This window comes from Canis lupus, chromosome 27 (assembly GCF_011100685.1).
Source record: "Canis lupus familiaris isolate Mischka breed German Shepherd chromosome 27, alternate assembly UU_Cfam_GSD_1.0, whole genome shotgun sequence".
NCBI lineage: Eukaryota > Metazoa > Chordata > Mammalia > Carnivora > Canidae > Canis > Canis lupus.
The window spans coordinates 7,163,932-7,179,585 of record NC_049248.1 but is presented as its reverse complement, the minus strand read 5'-3'; the positions used below and the strand labels follow the sequence as shown (position 1 = coordinate 7,179,585).

Genomic DNA, 15,654 nt, shown 5'->3' with positions numbered 1-15,654 from the left:
TGTGTGTGTGGGGGGGGTGTCAGTGACTTGCTCAATGTAGCCAATAAATGGCAGAGCCAAGGCTCACACTTTTTTTTTGAGTGTCTTTTTTTTCTCCTATCATACCACAGCAATAGCCACCATGGAGAGATATTTGCTAGAAATGTGTCCCCTTTATCTTAATTTTCCATGCAATTGATCAAGACGGACCAGAACTCCCTCATCCTCTATTCCCAAACAGCTCAGCACCCATAGAGCTGTGTTGAATGACTTCTGGTTATATTTCTGGGCCAGCAGTCCAGAAGGATTCAACCAGAATTGAGAGCCACAGAGTGCCATGTGGTCAGACTGTCCTTAGCTGGGTAAGACTGAGCACTAACAGGTCTGGGTGGGGGTCTTTAGGCTGCTGTGTTTAGCAAAGCATACCACAGGCCTTTCCCCTTTTGCCTCTCTCCCTCCTTCTCTACCTCGTGCTCACTGACAATGGTTCATATGTAATGGCTGAAGATGACACACCTGTCCTTTCTCCCCCCACCCTCATCTCATTCTCTTTCTCTCTCAATTTCATTCTCTCTGTCTCACACAGACACATGCACATGTATACACATGTGCCTGGACATGGTAACATCCTTTAACGCATATCCTTCAATGGTCTGAGATGATGAGATGCTTATCTTCTGATCTGGGGAGAGGTAGCAGGGATAATATTTCTCTCCTGGCACCCCCTTTCCGCAGGATTACTGTGGCAGTAACCCTGGGACCTTCCGGATCCTGGTGGGGAACGAGGGGTGCAGCTACCCCTCAGTGAAATGCAAGAAGCGGGTCACCATCCTGGTGGAAGGAGGAGAGATTGAACTGTTTGATGGGGAGGTGAGTGCCAGCCTTATTCCCTCCACCCTCATACCTCCTTTGTTCTTCTGTCAGCTGATTAAGAGCAGGCATTGAGTGTTGTTTAGAACTTGTGTGATGGAATATTGTACAGCCATTAAAGAGCATGAGGTACAGCTGTATCATCTGACCTTGACATGTTCTATGAGAAGAACAAGTTGCAGATGGCTATGGATGATGGATTCCCATTTTAGTGAAATAAAGTGCAGAGAGGTATGTGGAGAAAAGTGTGTAACTATCTGTAAAAGCGTAGTGCTTACCTCTGGAGGGTGGAGTGGGGATTGGAGGGCAGGAGGCCCTTCCCTTTCATATATCTATATCTATATCTATATCTATATCTATATCTATATCCAATACGTATATAAATATACATATATGCACACATCAGCACACATGTACATATATGATACACACATATCATACATACATATATGTGTATGTACCACAGCATAATATATCTCTCTATATACACATACACATATAATATAGACATATACACACGTTTATACATGCATGTGCATATATCACATATACATGTAATATACAGATATATACCAGATATACATATATCCATATGTATGTGTACAACATATATAATAGATAAAAGCATGTATATATCATACACCACATACATATACACATAATATAAACATATGTACACACATATATCATATATACATGTATACTTATCTATCATATACAAATATATATGTACATGTATACATATATACATATGTACATGTGTTATATACATGTAATAAATATACATATACACATATCCATCATCTATACACACACATATATACATATATAATATATACACAAATACATACATATACATTATATGTAACACAAAAACATTTATTTTGGGAAGTAAGGGTGTTTTGGGAGATTTTTACTCTATGTTTTTCTTTTCAGATAAAATCTTTTTAAAAGAGCTCAAAAGAAAAGTAAACAGATTTAGTCCTTATATGCTAAGAGTTTATGAAGTGTTCTCAGAAGGGTACAGGAGAACCACTTAGCCTCTTGTTTAAGATTCTGATCCTGGAAAAAAAATGATTCTGATCCTGGGGTCCACCTTGGGATTCTGACTCACAGGTCTGGCTGGGACCCCAGAATCTGCATCTGGAGGATCACATAGTCTGGACACCATAGTTTTGCTTCTGCTGGTCTGAGCATCTTGTACTAGGGAGACCAGGGTCTGGGCTCAAACCTGTTCTGGTATCTTCATTTTGTCTCATGGTCTCAGCCCGCATGAGGCGAATAATGGGGCGAATTCCCCATTATTGACTGTCAGTCAGCAGTGTCAACTCTATTTCAAAGGACAGATGACAGTAGTGATGTCGAATAGGAGGTGTGCACTTATGATTGGCTCTGCATGTGGTATGTCACTAAGGAGAGAATCTTTATGAGGGGATGACAGGCTCTTAGCAACTTCAATTTTACAAATTAGTCAGCCAAACATGCAGAAGGGGGCTCCGAGTGTTAGGTGCTGGTGACAATTCAAGGGCTCAGGTCAGAGTCTTTCTAGAAATTGAAATCCGTGATTCCTGCCACCAGGGCCAAGTTCCTCAGTCTTCCTGTTCTGTCAGTTGTGACGCCTGATGACAGGGACTCTGGAGAGCAGGGGATGGGGGAAGGAAAGGGAAGAGTACTCATTTATATAAACAGATTTTAAATGAATTGCCTAGAGGTTGTAGGCTTTAAATCGTATTCATGTTAAAATTATTTAGGGGACCACATGCATTTAATGATTAAGTATCAAAAAATCCTTTTTGTAAGGTGATGGCTATCTTCGGCTAGTTGGCCTCACTGTACTTCGAATCTCACAATTATGATTTTGCTGCCATCTCTGCGGTCATCCCTTACTCATAGGATTCTTGGCCAGTGATAGGCAAGATGGACCCAGAAATGTCCAGACAGGGTCCTGGCCCCGAAGGGACATGCTCTGACCAGGGGAAGCAAATAACCTGTGGTTCCGGAAGGCTGTGGCGGCAGGCAGGGGTTTGGGGTAGAGGGAGGAGCTGATCACGCATGCCTGCCCTGCACTCTCCCTCTTCTTGTGCTTTGTCATCCTTCAGGTGAATGTGAAGAAACCCATGAAGGATGAGACTCACTTTGAGGTGGTAGAGTCTGGTCAGTACGTCATTCTGCTGCTGGGCAAGGCACTCTCTGTGGTCTGGGACCACCGCCTGAGCATCTCTGTGACCCTGAAGCGGACATACCAGGTAAGTGGTTTTCTCTGTCTCCTCTTCATCTTGCCTGTGACTTGCTGTTTCCACCTTCTTCAGCTCCCTGAGAAACAGCCCACTGCCCCTGTGCCCACAGTTGCAGAGGAAGGTGAGTGGTCCCAGTCTGGTCTCCCTCTCCACACAAATAAGACTATGGATTCAAGGCATGGAGTCAGCTTTGGTGGTTTCCTGAAAGTAGCTGCATGTAGGAAGGATGGTGGCAGGGGCCCACTCCCAACCCTGCAAACAGTTCCTTTTGCCATGTGTGGATCAAGGCATGGACATCTTTGGGGGAGCTGTGGTGTTGCCCACCGCAACCCTGTGGAGATCATATTCTAGTGGGGCTGTTATTTTAGATTGGTTGGTCCGATGAATCTCACATCGGGAAAGTGGGCATGAACAGAGTCTTCAGGGAAGGGAGAGAGGGAGGCATGTAAATATCCAGACAAGAGAATTTAGGCAGGTGGCAGAGCATGTGCAAAGGCCCTCTGGTGGATGGTGTTTGGAGTATTTGAGCAAGGAGGCCAGTGTTCAGGACCTGTAGCTGCACATGAGTGCTTGTTGAATGTGTGGTAAGTGAACACAGGGACAAATAGGATATTATGTCAACTTTGGTGGCATTCAGTATCCAGCAGAATGCTGGCCAGCCTGTTCTGGACAGGCTGCATTTGTTCAGATAATGGGCTTGCCTGTCCACAGTAAAGTAGGATCAGAACATTCTCTCTTTGGACCTGTACAGTCTTACTGATGTCATGTTGAAGCAGCTCCTCTCTCTGCTCAGCTTGTCACTGGGTAGATAGAGCCCTGGAGCTACTAGGGCCAAGGCTGCCTGATTGCCACCTCTGCCCTTGGTGGATTGTGGGACATGGGCAGGTTGCCTGTCTTTGTGAGTGCCCTCTGTTTAACTTTAAGATGGATGTGTGAGGAAGCCTGGGAGAAAATTTGGCAGGGACCCTGGTCTGTTTCTGTGTCTCCATCTTCATCCCTTTCCTGGCCTCCCCTTCCTCTGACGAGCCTGCATCCTCAGCCGCCCAGAACCTTCCTTTCCCTGAATCAGAGAGTTTGGCCCTAGGTTTACAATGCTCATGATCTCATCTTGTCTGTCAGGAGCAGGTGTGTGGCCTGTGTGGGAATTTTGATGGCATCCAGAACAATGATTTCACCAGCAGCAGCCTCCAAATAGAAGAAGACCCTGTGGACTTTGGGAATTCCTGGAAAGTGAACCCGCAGTGTGCCGACACCAAGAAAGTATGTCTGGGGTCTCCATGTAGCCCAAACCAGCAGGAGGTCTGCTTCCTGGAACATCCCTACCAGTCTCATGGGGGCTGGAGGGGTGGGGTGCGGTGTGGGATGTCAGGTGGTATGAACTGCAGTGGTGGCAGGGCTCTCGAGGAGGGTCTCTTGGATTCTTCTGGGTTGACTGGTCGGGGGGTCCTTCTGTGTCCTCTTGCTCTGTTCCCCAGGTACCACTGGACTCCTCTCCTGCCGTCTGCCACAACAACATCATGAAGCAGACGATGGTGGATTCCTCCTGCAGGATCCTCACCAGTGATATTTTCCAGGACTGCAACAGGCTGGTGAGGGCTGTGGGGCAGACGGGGCAGAAGAGTGCTAAGGGCTGGCCCAATGGATACTACCTTGGAGGCTGGGAAAGAATCTATATCAAGTCACCCCTTTACTCCCTTCCTTGGCTTCGGGCCGGGAAACAGAAAGCATAATGGACAGAGTATGAGGAGAGCAGTGCCTGGTGAATCATTTTTTCTTCTATGCAAGGTGTAGCTCTTCTGGCCATCTGCCAGCACTTCTCTTTGGGCCTCAGTGTTAGGGCTCTTTCCCCCGCAGATTATCTCACCTCCCACACCAGAGCCAGGGATCTCATCTTCCAGTTACTGCCGCATGCTGACCTGAGCACCCTCTGCTCTCACAAAACCCTTCAACTCCAGGTTCTTGTCTGACAGATACTCTTTTTCAGCCTATACTCTATAGGGATTTTGAATCCTCATTGTGGGACTTCTTTTTGGGTCTTTATCTCAAATGGTGACAGAAAGTTCCCCAACGTTCAATTCATTTTCTGTCTGTCTCTGTATGAATATATCTACACGTATGGGTGTGTGTGGCAACATGTATATATTTCTATACGTACATGCACCCAGCCACCTACACACATGCGCTGCTCTGTAGCACCACATGTGGAAGAGACTGGATAAATTCCTGTACCTCAGGGCTCCTTCTCTCCATGCAATGACTTTTAATCCCTGAGGTTAGTCCAGAAGACTACACAGGATTGCCTGGTTTGGTGGAAACCCTGGGCATCTGAGTTGGAGGAATGCAGATAGCAAGGCAGCCAGGGAAATCAGGATTGTTGGAATGTCTTGGGAACAATGATCTGCCTAACGTCTGGATTCATTCCTACCACAACCACCTTGGAAATGGCCAGTGGGGGCAGCAGCATGTGTCAGGGTGGGGAAGGTGGGCAGTGGTTACTATAGTTGAATGTGGGTGGTGGGTGGGTCAGCTTGAGGGGCAGGGCCCAGGCTGGCCAGGCTGGCCAGTGGAATAGCCCCACAGCCCTTCAGTGAGGCAATAGGAGCAGTCCTGATGCCTTTCCTCCTCTGTTTTGCTGAATTGAGGCAAGGGAGGAAAGTGACCAGCATGTATGTCTGTTTGCTTTATGTAGAAACATTGAAACACCCATGAAGTTGGGAGTGGGTTATGGGGATGGCTGGCTGGCTGAGCAGGTATGTGGAAAGATGGATAAAAGAGAAGGTTCTGGAAAATTCTAAGACACACTACTTTCTGTGAAAGGCCGGCGGCACTCCTTTATTAAACTTTTCTTATTGGAATCCAGATTAGAACCTAGAAATTATGCCTTTGTATCCACTCCCTGTTTGGGCTGCTGACCAGCATTTCCCCTCCCATGCTGGGGCCCCCATTGCCCTACTTTGACCACCAGAATATTTTCACTCAGATCAAAAGCCAGAGTTCCTAAGTTCTGCCCAGGCCTAGGCCACCCTGAGGTTCCCTTGCAGGTGGACCCTGAGCCATTCCTGGACATTTGCATCTACGACACTTGCTCCTGTGAGTCCATTGGGGACTGCACCTGCTTCTGTGACACCATTGCTGCTTACGCCCATGTCTGTGCCCAGCATGGCAAGGTGGTAGCCTGGAGGACAGCCACATTCTGTCGTGAGTCCTGATGTCCCTCATGGTCTCAGACACCCTCCCTCATCCTTCATGAAGTTAGACCTAAAGACCTCAAAGTGAAGTGCAGGAGGATTCCTTCATGGGAAAGAAGGCAAAGCTTCTATGTGGGGATGGATGGCTGAGAGCTGAAAGGAGTTAGGACATTGATATGAATGAGGAAGGACAGGGGACAGCGATTAAAGACATTGATATGTAGAGAAGTTCCAGAAGAGGGAGAAGATAGAACAGTGATGAAGAGAAGAAGGAAGTCAATATATTCATTAAATTCAGTATCTTTAATTAGATACTATTATATTTGCCAATGTGAGTGAGCAATGCATACCTTTCTATGGAGTCTTTCTTCCTTGGCTGTGAGCAGATGATTGTTTTTTTAAAAATTAGTTAATTAATTAAATTAATTTATTTTTTAAAGATTTTATTTATCTATTCATGAGAGACACAGAGAGAGAGAGGCAGAGACACAGGCAGAGGGAGAAGCAGGCTCCTCGCAGGGAGCCCGATGTGGGACTCCATCCCAGATCCCGGGATCATGCCCTGAGCCAAAGGCAGATGCTCAACCGCTGACCTACCCAGGCATCCCAATTTATTTATTTTTAAAAAGTTTTATTTATTTATTTGGGAGAGAGAGAGAGCAAGCGAGAGAGCATGAGCGGGGGCAGGGGCAGAGGGAGAAGCAGTCTCCCCACTGAGCAGGGAGCCCGATGCAGGGCTCAATTCCAGGACCCCGAGATCACGACTGGTCTCAAGGCAGATGCTTAACCAACTGAGCCACCCAGACACCCCAGCTGATTGTTTTTATATGGAAAACTGATTCAGAACCATTCAGTTCCTGGTGAGGTGCTTTAAAACCCTGGCAGCCTCGAATACTGGTGATTCCCATAGCTCTTTAGTTCCCTGCCATCACCGTCACCTCCCCCAGGGCCATCACCACCAAGGGGCTCACCACCATCTCTTTGGGGGGACTTTGGTGCAGTCCTGGCTTCTCGGGTTGCACAGCTTGGTTGTGTTCTGTCTACACAGCCCAGAATTGCGAGGAGCGGAATCTCCACGAGAATGGGTATGAGTGTGAGTGGCGCTATAACAGCTGTGCCCCTGCCTGTCCCATCACGTGCCAGCACCCCGAGCCACTGGCATGCCCTGTACAGTGTGTTGAAGGTTGCCATGCGCACTGCCCTCCAGGTAAGGCACCTGCCCCTGGGGCAGGACAGGCTGGGGGCTAGGCTGGGTGTCAGGAAGGGTGCTTCCCTCTGGTGCTCCACTTCAGCCTTGCCCTGCGGTGCTCTGTTCCCATCTCTGCCACCCTGGGCTCTGCTTCAAGGTGCCCTTTCATCCAAGCCAGGCCAGCTGTGATTTTGTCAAGTTGAGCTCCTGGACGATGCTTGTGTTCGCCTATTTTGGGCTTATCACTGGGAACACTTTCTGATAGAACTTTCTACAGGGATGGGAACGTTCTGCTGAAATGTGGTTCACGTGTCTGAGGAATTGAATTTTCAATTTTGTTTTGTGTCTGTTCACATTTAAATTTAACTAGTCACCTGTGGTTACTGGCTACTCTGTGGGATAGCACAGATGGAGAGTAATCAAATATATTCTTGGGGCAACATGAAAAGACCCCTGGAGATAAGATTTCCTCTGTCCTGAGGCTCGGGTGTGGTGAAGTAGGGTGAAGGAAAGCCCCCTCTCGGTCTTGCTGAGGGATAAGTCAAGCCCAAAGAAGGAACATTGCTCCCTTAGTGGTGAGGTGGTCCTTGAGAGAGGCTGGCAGACTAGATTCTGGGATAGGTCCCGTTAGTTAAAACCGAGCCTTCCTTGTGTCAAAGGTGAGAGTTTTGCTTCCTAACGAGGATTTATCATGCAGGGAAAATCCTGGATGAGCTTTTGCAGACCTGCATCGACCCTGAAGACTGTCCTGTGTGTGAGGTGGCTGGTCGTCGCTTGGCCCCAGGAAAGAAAATCATCTTGAACCCCAGTGACCCTGAGCACTGCCAAATTTGGTAAAACAGGCCCCCTGGTGTTTAAAGTGATAAATCCTATCTTCTCTGGGTCCTGCTCAGAGGTGTATTGCTTCCTCAGAAAACACCTCTTAAGAGGTCAGGTTTTTTTTTTTTTTTTTTTTTTTTTTTTTGAGGTCAAGGTTTTTAGCCTTTTCTCACTTAAGGAAGGAGGTGATCTCTTACTGTCCCTGGAGATGGCATCTAGTCTAGGACAGGTACCTCTGGAAGTCAAATTTCCTTTTTGCTCAGAACTCTGACTCCTCAGTGTGACATAGACACCTTGAGGCCGCAACTGAGGTCCCAGGACAGGACTTTCATAATTGGGAGGGAAGACACTCATCGCTGCATCCCTGGGCTCTCCCCTGGATTGCATCTGGGAGCTGGCCTTTGGGGAGGTGACCTTTGAGGAGGTGAGAAGGAGTTCTAAGGGTGAGCTCTGAGCTTTCTGAAGCTCTGCTCCCAAATAAGGAACATATATTCAGACGTTGACGTGTTTAACACCACACCCTGACACTGATCAAGCCTTATGGGAACTTGAACTTGAGAACTTAAATTTTCTGGGGAAGGGCTGTGGCCACAGCTGCCAGCATCAGATCCCACCGCCACCATCTGTACAAACAAGGGGAACACTGCCTGGGGTAAATTTTCTAGCAAACACAGGAAACTAGAAAGTATGTCACTCACGCATTGTTAACCAAGGATTGAAGCAATAAATCGTGTGGACTATGGGGAAGTAGAAATTAACTTCCCAGTAAGATCCTGCCTGCCTACCCTATGTTGAAACAGAGACTGTAAGGAATTAAGAGAGGTGAATCCAACACTGGCTTGGGATTCTGAGCCACACAGGCATGAGAGCTTAAAGCCCTCTCCCAATCTCCCCCTGCTGGCACATGGGGAGGGGCAGCTACCAGGGTATATACCATGGCTTCAGATAGCTGTGGACAGTAACTCCAGGCTGGGGACGTTGATTGGGAGGCAAGCCACAGAGGACACTTCTCAGGCCTTAGGGCACTATGGCTTCCTGGCTTTACTGGGGGTGCTGAAGGCAAGTTGCTTCAAAGGCAGAGCATACGAATAGGAGAAGGTCCCAGGCTCTATGGCTCTCTACCATAGGGCAAGTTGATTTCACCTCTGGTCTGACATACTTTGTCATTTCCAGGACACTGGTGTGGAGTGACCAGAAGGGACTGGAAACTTGGCCTGGTAGTGCCAGAATTTGTAGGAGGGCAGGGGCTCTGCTACAGACTTGGGGTGGGTGCTTGGGGTTGGGTGTAGGGCCTAGACTCTCTCTGGCAGAAGACAGGTGTTTACCACATGGTTGTTGGAGGAATGAATGAACAAGCCAGTGTCTTTTGCCCTAACATCTTGCACCCTCCTGAATACTGTTTCCAACTCTGTTCTGGGATAAAATTGGGATTTTGAATCTTTGTTCATCTTTACAAAATGTTTCCACTCCACTTTTTTTCTCCTTTCCTTAAGGCCCAATGTATTAAACATGATATAAAATGTATTCAGCTTCAATTCTGGTATAATAAATATGGTAAAGCATTTATCTTCAATAGGACATTCAAATGCCTTGGTCAGCATCAACATTTTAGAGCAATATTTATTTTTGGAGACACTTGGGAGAAAGTTTGGATTATAATTAAATATGTGTGCTGCTGAGATGTAGGTTGAAAAGACATTGACTTTGAAAGGCTATGTGGAGGGCTTAGAAGCAAGAGAGATTCTCCTCAGGTGCTGCGATGGGTTAGAACTATGACTTCTAGAATAAAGGGAGACCTTTGCTGCATGAGTAGGGGTGCTAACTGGGGACATATGCTAAAAAATGATGTGTCCCTTGGGTGGGAAGTAACCCATGAGAGCTCAGTTTAGGTAGACCTGGCAGGCAGTTCTATGGGAATCTGTGGAATGGTTCTAGATAAGGCCAAGATGCACCCAGAGGTTCTTTCTGAACTATTTCTGGTTTTCTCTCTCTACTGCAGTCATTGTGATGGTGTCAACTTCACCTGTCAGGCCTGCAGAGAACCCGGAAGTCTTGTGGTGCCCCCCACAGAAGGCCCCATTGGCTCTACCACCTCGTATGTGGAGGACACGCCGGAGCCGCCCCTCCATGACTTCCACTGCAGCAGGCTTCTGGACCTGGTTTTCCTGCTGGATGGCTCCTCCAAGCTGTCTGAGGACGAGTTTGAAGTGCTGAAGGTCTTTGTGGTGGGTATGATGGAGCATCTGCACATCTCCCAGAAGCGGATCCGCGTGGCTGTGGTGGAGTACCACGACGGCTCCCACGCCTACATCGAGCTCAAGGACCGGAAGCGACCCTCAGAGCTGCGGCGCATCACCAGCCAGGTGAAGTACGCGGGCAGCGAGGTGGCCTCCACCAGTGAGGTCTTAAAGTACACGCTGTTCCAGATCTTTGGCAAGATCGACCGCCCGGAAGCGTCTCGCATTGCCCTGCTCCTGATGGCCAGCCAGGAGCCCTCAAGGCTGGCCCGGAATTTGGTCCGCTATGTGCAGGGCCTGAAGAAGAAGAAAGTCATTGTCATCCCTGTGGGCATCGGGCCCCACGCCAGCCTTAAGCAGATCCACCTCATAGAGAAGCAGGCCCCTGAGAACAAGGCCTTTGTGTTCAGTGGTGTGGATGAGTTGGAGCAGCGAAGGGATGAGATTATCAACTACCTCTGTGACCTTGCCCCCGAAGCACCTGCCCCTACTCAGCACCCCCCAATGGCCCAGGTCACGGTGGGTTCGGAGCTGTTGGGGGTTTCATCTCCAGGACCCAAAAGGAACTCCATGGTCCTGGATGTGGTGTTTGTCCTGGAAGGGTCAGACAAAATTGGTGAGGCCAACTTTAACAAAAGCAGGGAGTTCATGGAGGAGGTGATTCAGCGGATGGACGTGGGCCAGGACAGGATCCACGTCACAGTGCTGCAGTACTCGTACATGGTGACCGTGGAGTACACCTTCAGCGAGGCGCAGTCCAAGGGCGAGGTCCTACAGCAGGTGCGGGATATCCGATACCGGGGTGGCAACAGGACCAACACTGGACTGGCCCTGCAATACCTGTCCGAACACAGCTTCTCGGTCAGCCAGGGGGACCGGGAGCAGGTACCTAACCTGGTCTACATGGTCACAGGAAACCCCGCTTCTGATGAGATCAAGCGGATGCCTGGAGACATCCAGGTGGTGCCCATCGGGGTGGGTCCACATGCCAATGTGCAGGAGCTGGAGAAGATTGGCTGGCCCAATGCCCCCATCCTCATCCATGACTTTGAGATGCTCCCTCGAGAGGCTCCTGATCTGGTGCTACAGAGGTGCTGCTCTGGAGAGGGGCTGCAGATCCCCACCCTCTCCCCCACCCCAGGTATGCAGGCACCTGGCCGGATGTGAGGGCTGCTGGTGGCTGGCAGAGATCCAGTTCTTGGATTCTAATCCTGCTTCCCTGCTCTGCCTTTAGTCAAACCCCGGTCTTTAGAGTGCCTTGTTTTCTCACCTCCTAGCCAGGGAGATGCATCCATGATCCTTTGCAGGAGTGGGAGATGAGGGAAAGGATCTTTTCTTATTGAATGGGCTTGTAAATTCAAAGGTTATGCAAGACTATTGTTAAAATGTAAACAATACCAAGGATATAGAGTGAAAAGTACAAGTCCTGCTTTATCACACAGCCTCGTCCCCACCCAGTCCCACTCCTTGCTTTGGAGGTAGTCTGTTAAATTTGGTGACTCTCAGCTCTGACCATGCTGGGCAGATAAAATCACTCTAAGTAGCTGTTGATCTTTGGGGCAAGGCCAGGAAGTTAGGTGACAGGTAGTGGAGTTAGTCTTCAGATTCTGGAGCCGGACTGCCTTAGTTTGAAATTCAACTCTGCCACATACTACCTGGGTAATTTGGAGCAATTTATTTTTGGTAATAATTTTGGGGTGATTTTGAGTGAGTACTTCTGTGTAGATCTCTGCTCCTCTGCCAAATGGAGATAACAGTAGTACTTGTAAAATGTTTAGAACAGTACTCAGCACATAGCCAAGTGCTCGAAAACTGGTTGTCACCAGTGCTCCTGTGACTGCCTTCTTAACTGATCCTAATGTCCAATCAGGTCTTAGTTCTTGAGCATAGGCCTGTTCAAGAAATTCCTTGGTGTGTTTGGGACCATCCCAGAATAACTTTTCTTTTCCCCAAAGAGCTGTATTTTTTTTTTCACTAAAGTGTAATTAATACACAGTGTTACATTAGTTTCAGGTGTACAACATAGAGATTCAATAATTGTATATACATTTCTCAGTGCTTATCACGGTAAGTGTTCTCTTAATCCTCTTCACCTATTTCACCCATCCCTCCCACTTCTCCTTTGGCAACCACCAGTGTGCTCTTTATAGTTAAGAGTCTGTTCTTTTCATTTGTGTCTTTTCTCTTTGTTCATTTTTTGTTTCTTAAATTCCACTTATGAGTAAAATCACATGGTATTTGTCTTTCTCTGACTTATTTCACTTAGCATTAGGTCTGCCCTTCAGCTCTATCCATGTTGTTGCAAATGGCAATACTTCATTGTTTTTTATGGCTGAGTAATAGTACATTGTGTGTGTCTGTGTATGTATATATACACACCACCTCTTCTTTATCCATTCATCTATGGATGGACGCTTGGGCTGCTTCCATGTCTTGGCTATTGTAAATAATGCTGCAATAAACATAGGAGTGCATATATCTTTTAGAGGACGTAGGAAGAAAGGAACCATTGTGTACTGTTGGCAGGAAGGCAACCTGGTGGAAAAGACTATTGGAGGTTACTCAAAAAATTAAAAATAGAATTGCCATATAATCCAGTTATTCCACTAGTGGGTACTTACCCAGAGAAAATGAAACACTAACACACCAGAATAACTAACTTTCTGTTAATGTCTCCTGATTCTCACACTTGTTTTAAGTGCATTTGTTTCTTTGTTTTTGTTTTAACCAGAGCCACAGATTTACATTTTTGTGATGCTTCTGCTGAGGACAGCAGTAATAGCATCATCTTATCAAATCTCAGAATGGTCTTTGGGCCAGAGGTTGTTTCTGTGCTGTGATCAGGACTCTGCCCAAACATTACCATGAGTACCCATCATGCATGGCACGTTAAGCACCCTAAGATGTGAGAGCACATGAGCTCGTCCTCCAGCCCTCGGCTGCCACTCCATCTCCTTTAGCCACCTATCTCTCTGCTGTGTCACTCTGATATTTTGCTCAATTCTAGAAGAGTTGCAGCCTCCAGTTACTGAGGGAGCAGGTGCCTCTTGCTTTCATCTGTAGGCATTTAAGCAGCCTTTGGATGGATTCTGAGTCTTCCCAATGTCTCCAAACCTGGGGCACTCATGGGCCCCTGTCGCTCCTCCCTGGCCCGTGTCACCACCAGGCAGGACCAGTGGAGACATCCTCCCCTTTGCGGCAGCCTCCTGCTCACCCTCGGATGCAGTGTCTGCTGCAGTGGGCCTGGCGGTCAGCCCCCCTGCCAGCACCTGTGTGCTCACTCTCCTGGTCTATTTGCAGATTGCAGCCAGCCCCTGGATGTGGTCCTCCTCCTGGATGGCTCTTCCAGCATTCCAGCTTCTTACTTTGATGAAATGAAGAGCTTCACCAAGGCTTTCATTTCAAGAGCTAATATAGGTGAGTGATATACTTGAAGGAGCAAGTTGAGAAGGAATGCTTTCTGGGGGCTCCACTTGATCCAGAGTGGGATTCTCATGTTCTTTCTCCCCCATTAGGGCCCCGGCTCACTCAAGTGTCGGTGCTGCAATATGGAAGCATCACCACTATCGATGTGCCTTGGAATGTAGCCTATGAGAAAGTCCATTTACTGAGCCTTGTGGACCTCATGCAGCAGGAGGGAGGCCCCAGCCAAATTGGTAACCTGGTGCTATGAGCGGGAGCCTTGTCAGGTCTTAATTATTGGCATGCTTGACTGAGTAACCTCGGCCAGTCACTTTGTTCCTTGGGCTGCTTTCCTTTCCTGTAAAGTGTGGGCCCAGACGCTCCATCTGGATCTCACCTGTGTGTATCTCTGTCTCTGAATCATTACATTTAGATGACCTAAGGATCTCTTCTGAGACGGGCTGCCCAACATTCCTGCAGTTAGGACTGACTTGGTGTGGTCTGTTCTCCATTCTCAGGGGATGCTTTGAGCTTTGCCGTGCGATATGTCACCTCAGAAGTCCATGGTGCCAGGCCCGGAGCCTCGAAAGCGGTGGTTATCCTAGTCACAGATGTCTCCGTGGATTCAGTGGATGCTGCAGCCGAGGCCGCCAGATCCAACCGTAAGTGTGCAGTATATGATCCCGAGACTCTCTGTAACCACTGGAGGACTGAAAGTGGGAGGGTGGGGGGGGTGCTTTTGGGTGGCTTGGATGGCAGTGAATGCCTCAGAGTCCCCTGTGGCCTGGTTTCAAACAGCAGGGAGTGGCCTAATCATGTGTTACTTAGAAACCAAACCAAACCAAACACGTTTGTCCTTCATTTGTCTGCATGCTTTCAACTGTCGCCTGTAATCTCTCCCCATTTTCCCTTTGTGTTCTGGGTGGGTCAGACCTCTACACCTTTCCTTTCTTTCTTTTTTTTTTTTTTTTAAAGATTTTATTTATTTATTCATGATAGTCACAGAGAGAGAGAGAGATGCAGAGACACAGGCAGAGGGAGAAGCAGGCTCCATGCACCGGGAGCCCGATGTGGGATTCGATCCTGGGTCTCCAGGATCGCACCCTGGGCCAAAGGCAGGCGCCAAACCGCTGCGCCACCCAGGGATCCCTACACCTTTCCTTTCTGAGGTGGTTTTCTTGCTCTGTCCCTGCTCTCACCACGTCTGAGGACAGAGTGACTCAGTATAGGGTTGTGGGAACCATCAGACCTCCACATGTGCAGAGCCCTCTCCCGGTAATGGCCTAATGGGTGAGGGGTGCAGATTGGACAAGAGAAAGGATGCAGCTTTAGGAAAGGAATGAGTGTGGGCATGACCAAGCATGCCAATAAACATGGCACCCCATGTTCTGTGAATAGCAACAGAATGTGAGCTGGGGGGGTGGCATCATGCCCAGGGAGGGCAGGTGGCATTATGCCCAGGGAGGGCTTAACAATGTTAAGTCCCTGCATGGCCGCCTGGAGACTTGTTCATCCTTCAGAACTCTGCTCTGGAGTTGTCTTTGCTGTGATGTCTTCCTAAGAGAGTTATTCACTCCCTTTTCTGTATCATGTCTGAACAACTCCAAATGTGCAAGTCCCCTTGTATTTATTTGTTACGTTTCTGTATCTTGCAGTATCTTGCAGAACTTGGGGATCTTTGAGAGCAGGGGCAACATCTTGCTTATTTTCATGTCATCTGTGCATGATGCATG

At 48.1% G+C, this 15,654-nt stretch overlaps 1 protein-coding gene across 1 annotated transcript in view; it reads left to right on the top strand.

The window, feature by feature from the left end:
• The window catches only part of VWF (von Willebrand factor), a 138,067-nt gene that overhangs the window by 78,103 nt on the left and 44,310 nt on the right, over positions 1–15,654 (top strand). Inside the window, 11 exon segments of the mRNA NM_001002932.1 lie at positions 715–849; positions 2,949–3,095; positions 4,206–4,346; positions 4,562–4,675; positions 6,128–6,284; positions 7,323–7,481; positions 8,161–8,296; positions 10,282–11,660; positions 13,820–13,936; positions 14,035–14,175; positions 14,440–14,583. Coding sequence (NP_001002932.1) covers positions 715–849; positions 2,949–3,095; positions 4,206–4,346; positions 4,562–4,675; positions 6,128–6,284; positions 7,323–7,481; positions 8,161–8,296; positions 10,282–11,660; positions 13,820–13,936; positions 14,035–14,175; positions 14,440–14,583 — 2,770 coding nt within the window.